At 38.1% G+C, this 5008-nt stretch overlaps 1 protein-coding gene across 4 annotated transcripts in view; it reads right to left on the reverse strand.

Moving 5' to 3' along the window:
- Window positions 1-3692: 3692 nt before the first annotated feature.
- LOC133537293 (RNA polymerase II elongation factor ELL2-like) overlaps window positions 3693-5008 on the reverse strand; it is a 61772-nt gene continuing 60456 nt past the window's right edge. For all 4 annotated transcript variants that reach the window (XM_061878296.1, XM_061878324.1, XM_061878305.1 and 1 more), the window contains one exon: window positions 3693-4689. In XM_061878296.1, coding sequence (XP_061734280.1) covers window positions 4579-4689 — 111 coding nt within the window. In that variant the 3' untranslated portion in view covers window positions 3693-4578. The remainder of the gene's footprint in view (window positions 4690-5008) is intronic.

The raw sequence follows: 5008 nt of genomic DNA on the forward strand, positions 1-5008 counted from the left end.
GAGCTGGTGTTTGTAGCTTGTCGTCATGGCAACATCGTCTCCGTGGAAACGGAGGTTATGGGATATGGTCGCGACGATAGTTTCGTTAAGAATTAGTAGTACACAGCAGCAGCAGGTACACATTTTAATAATTAGATATATTTACAAAATAATAAAAGCTGATTAGTGGAGTATGCAGATTTTTGTTAAAACGCAAATAAGACGTCAGAAGAATAAAAAAAACCCCGCATAACTTTAATGTTTTATTCTTTTGAGGGGTGCACATATATTCAAATTATTCTGTATGGTAAAATATTCACATTTTCAAAAAACAAGAACTGTTTATACATATGTTATAAATACAATTCATTATGAATAATTCCATCATTGCACATTGTGAAACCTCATTCAATCTTTTTACAATTACACTTCCAGTAATAAATGAATTTGTCAGATTATTCTTTAATAAAAGCTAGGTGAGAGTCATCTTCAGTAAAATGCAATATTTGTAACATTTAATTGTTTCCCAATTTTGAAAGATTAACTGTGACTGTAGGGTACACACACATTAAATATAGCCAATTCTAATGTATTAAAATTACAAATATATCAAGTCATGCATTAGAAAGCAGCTTATCCTAAATAATATACAACACAGTCGTACTGCTGGTGTTTGGCCCTTCTTCCTAATTAAGTGCAAAAACAACTAGAAAAAGAGTGAAAAGGGTTCTGATGAATTACTGGAAGACGGTGGAAAAAAAACAGTTCTGCAACATGGAAAGCAAATGCATATGCTTTTATTTAGTTAACCAATATGGCTTCATTATTCCTTGACTCAACCATCGCTACCTGATATATTGTAACCCCCTTTTTTTTTTTCTCTATCGGACTCAAATATATGACAATATATAAAAGAACGTCACTCACAGACAGTACCATCTAAAAACATCCAATGGGTCATTTTGGAATTCTTCTGAAATGTGAGTGAGAGAACAACCACATGCTCTTAAAAGATGGCATTTTTTGTTCATGTCGCCATTTTGTATAAAAGGCAATGATCCAGGCAGTTTTCCAATTTTGGAGGTAGCGTCAGAGCTGTAACAGAGGCGGGTATAAACCTCACCTCTCCCCTGGTGTATAAGCTATTGTCGCTCTGTCATCAAGTATTTATACACCACAACCTCACACCGGATGCTGTATTTAAATTAGGGCTGTCTTCAACTATGTTTTTTCCAGTGGCGGGCCGTGCGTTTCCCATCTTGGCCTTCAGTGATGTCAGAATTCAATGATTACCTCTCAAAATACCATGATTTATATCACCATTGCTGGAGAAATACTACACAGAAACACATTTGCGCACTACTAGGTATTGAATCACCTCAATAGTGTAAAAAACGGGCTATATTCTGGCCCATTTAAAAATCAATAAACCCGGATCAGCTATTAAAAGATAACTTATGTGGTAGTGTCAAAACTCACAATTTGGAGCACCCAATCAACGCAGTATAAGCCAAATGGTACCACTTTAAGTCGGTTGATTCGAGTAGAAATGGCGGGCATTTGCCCATTTCAACGCCGGGACAGTTGAGCTGCCTTTCGCGGTTGGCTGATGTCGTCTCACAAGATGTAGTTTCTCTTTAAATATCCTTCTTGAAAATGGCCTTGCAAATATGTATCTGCCACCTAATCAACGTTTTGTTCTCCTTCTTTGTAGGTTAAAAAAGTGAGTATTGGTGATTTCTCTGCTATGGCTATGGTGCAACACTTCTTGCTTCATTAAATTGCAACTTGTGATTGGATACTTACTGTGGAGTGACGAGTATCTAATCGCAGTCCCGTTAACCTCAAGCTACCTAGATAGGCTACTGTCAACCACTTGTGATCTGATTGGCTATCGCAAATGTCTATCATCTGTATGTGTTCTGTTTGTTTACATTTAAAATTCATCCGCTAATGGGTGTGGCTCTGCTGATCTGCATAGCACCGCCGCGGCTCAAACCAGTGAGTATCCAATGACAGAACGCGTAAATCTCACTTCCAACGTGAGGCCAGCTAGAAGGCCTTACTAACAACTTGTGAGCTAATTGGCTATCGCAATTATCCATCAACTGTATGTACCTGTTCACTTACAGTGCAAAGACGCATTGTTGATTCTGAAGAATAAATACTGTAACCGAAAAACAACAAACTGGAATGAGCATAATATGACATGAAGAGAATATGAATACTTGTAGATATTTAGGGAAAGTAAATAAACATTTTTTTATTTTATCTTTAATTATGATGATTTGTGGTTAGGCCAGCAGAGAAGGCCTTGCTGGCCCGGACGGCCCACCCCAGTTTTTTTTCTAAGTAAATCTGAATTGTTAGATTTTGCCCTCGTCAACTAAGCATTTAAATAATAAAAATAAACAGACAAGTACTAGTATACTGACTGGTCACTAGGTGTCAGTAACGTGCTAGATGTGCTCTATCACTTGTCTTATACAGTGAATTTCCGAAAGTTAATACATATTAAAAGAGTCTTTCATTTAAGTGAACAAAACCAAAATGTAGTTTACAACTTTTTTTTTAAATCTCAAAAAAGGTGCCGATAAACGTGGCGTTGGGCAAGTTTTCGGCTCTAAAAGGCGCAGTATCAGGGGGACATATCACACTTGATGAAATAGAGAAAGAAAAATCATAACGATTCAGTATGCAAACAAATTAAAGGGTTATTACCTTTGCAAAAAAAAACAAAAACGCTACACCTCATGGCCTCGGCGAGCTTCGTGTCTGATGGCAGCGGGTCCCGACGAGCCTCAATCACGTCACCTATTTAGAAACATCCTCCAAACACTACTAGTAAAATATTGTTTTGCAGACAAAAAGATTATATAGAGCAGGGATACTGAAACGGTGGTACGCGTACCACTACTGTTACACCAGCAAGAGTTTACGCTATAGATCTCTTAACAGTTCATAAATGCTCTTAATGTGTGGTGATAAATGTGTTGGAACATAGATGAATGTTTAAGATGGACAAACACTTTTCAAGTGTAAAAGATACACGTAGAATGTCCGCAACTTGTGGACGACAGAGCAGACAGCGAACAATAAGGGGGTGGGGGTGTAGGGGTGTTGAGAATCAATGTTATTGAGTTAGGGATGTGAGCAACCAAAACATAGCAAGCTGATAATGTGACATCACACCAGGAAGCAATGCTCTCTTACTTTCTAAAAGCTACTTGTCTGGACACAAGTGTCTTTTATTAGTATGACGACATGGTGATGAACGCAATCGATATAACCTTCCAACACACCTGCTGTATGCCAGGCCAAAGCAGGTATTAACTCGCATTCCTCCCTGCGGGGTAAATAGTGAAATCAAACTCCTCTGAATCACATCTTCGACTATATGAAGACAGCCCTAGTTAAAATACAGAGTTGATATGAAAGACGTCTTACGGATATTAAGCGTGTGTAATAACACCCTAACGCACAAAATCAGGTTCGCAAAAAATTTGCTGTAATGGCTTTTTTTTTGTTAAAAAAAACTTTCACGCAGAGTGAAAACTCAAAAACATCACAGAAGATCCTCCTTCACCTTTAACACAGAAAGAACCCTGCAAAGTGTCGTGTTTCCGCAACTTTGTAACGACACAACATTCGACTTTGGCTACGAGCATTTTCACCTGGTAAACACATACTTAAATGACAATATACAGTACATGTAACTTGTCACACAGTGGCAATTTATTTCAACAGAAGACAACGGGATTAGCTTGACGTCAAAATTTAACACCCATGTCCTGATATCGCAGTCGTCATTTACACAGACGCTGCCTTATCTTTTACGGCCCTAAAACTAACACCTTATAGTTGGAAAATTGCAAGGACATGCTGTTTCTACAAAACAGAGAGTGGGGAAAAAAGTGGAAAAAATGCCAGCTTTTACAGGAAGTGTATAAGTTACATAAGGCTAAAGGTTACTCCGCTCCCTTTCTTCTCTCCCAGTGTTTGGATAAGATGTCATGTGACCCCATGCCTTAATCTACCAAAAGGCCCGCATTAGAGGACGGAAGAAGGCAGCCTTAAAATAAATACATCAGCAGTTCCAAGAAATGAATGAGCGAGAAACGTCAAATATTCACCAACCAATTTAAGTCAAAACTGAGAGGCTGTGCTGAATAAATACTTAATAATCAAGTGCATTGGGGGCAGCAGCTTTAAGCAAGAAATCTAATTCAAAGTCAGCTGCAATCAGATAGATGGAGGGTGTGTACATCTATATAAATATGATGCTGAACCAGAGGAAATCAACTTTGGTTAAAAGATAAATTAACACAAAAGTCAATGTTACAGCAGAGAACAGGAGGCACTAGCTAAGCAGCGGACCACAAGGCTTTCTTGCAGCGTCACAAAGGACGCCCCTCTCATGTGCATTTGGAAGTTGTTGCTGTTCAGTGTTTGTCTTTCTCACTTTACAAGTAACCTGCTTAAAAATGTAAGACTATTTGTACGATCCCTGTTCGGGGCCTCATTGAAATCATCTTGAAGGTTATTATTGTCCATGAGTGTTACACGTCTTCCCTGTGAGCACGGAAGGGAGAGCCATCGCTACGAGGAAGCCCGAGATACATCGTAGTCCATGATGAGCTGCTTGATGAAGGACAGTTTTTGGTGTAGATATTCACAGCGCTTCTTCTCTTCCTGGTAGCCTGGAAACTTCTACAGAGAATAAAATGTGCCATTAGACCGGGTTTTTCTGCCACATCAAAAATGAGTAATTACATCAAAGCCATCTACCGTAATAACAACAGAAATAGAAATAGTCAGATCGAAGGTCTAACTCTTACCATGATGAAAGCCATATAGCTGAATAGACAATGTTTGACCAAATATTAGTAACTGTCAAGTATAAAAAAAATAAATTTGCTCTTCTCGTATGATTTTTTTGAAAAATAGAGGGGCAAACTAAACTATTACATAAAATTAATGAATATAAACAGTTTCATGTTTCTTTAAAATCAACAATATTATATCCATA

The sequence above is a fragment of the Nerophis ophidion genome, linkage group LG02 (genome assembly GCF_033978795.1).
Source record: "Nerophis ophidion isolate RoL-2023_Sa linkage group LG02, RoL_Noph_v1.0, whole genome shotgun sequence".
Classification (NCBI taxonomy): Eukaryota; Metazoa; Chordata; class Actinopteri; order Syngnathiformes; family Syngnathidae; genus Nerophis; species Nerophis ophidion.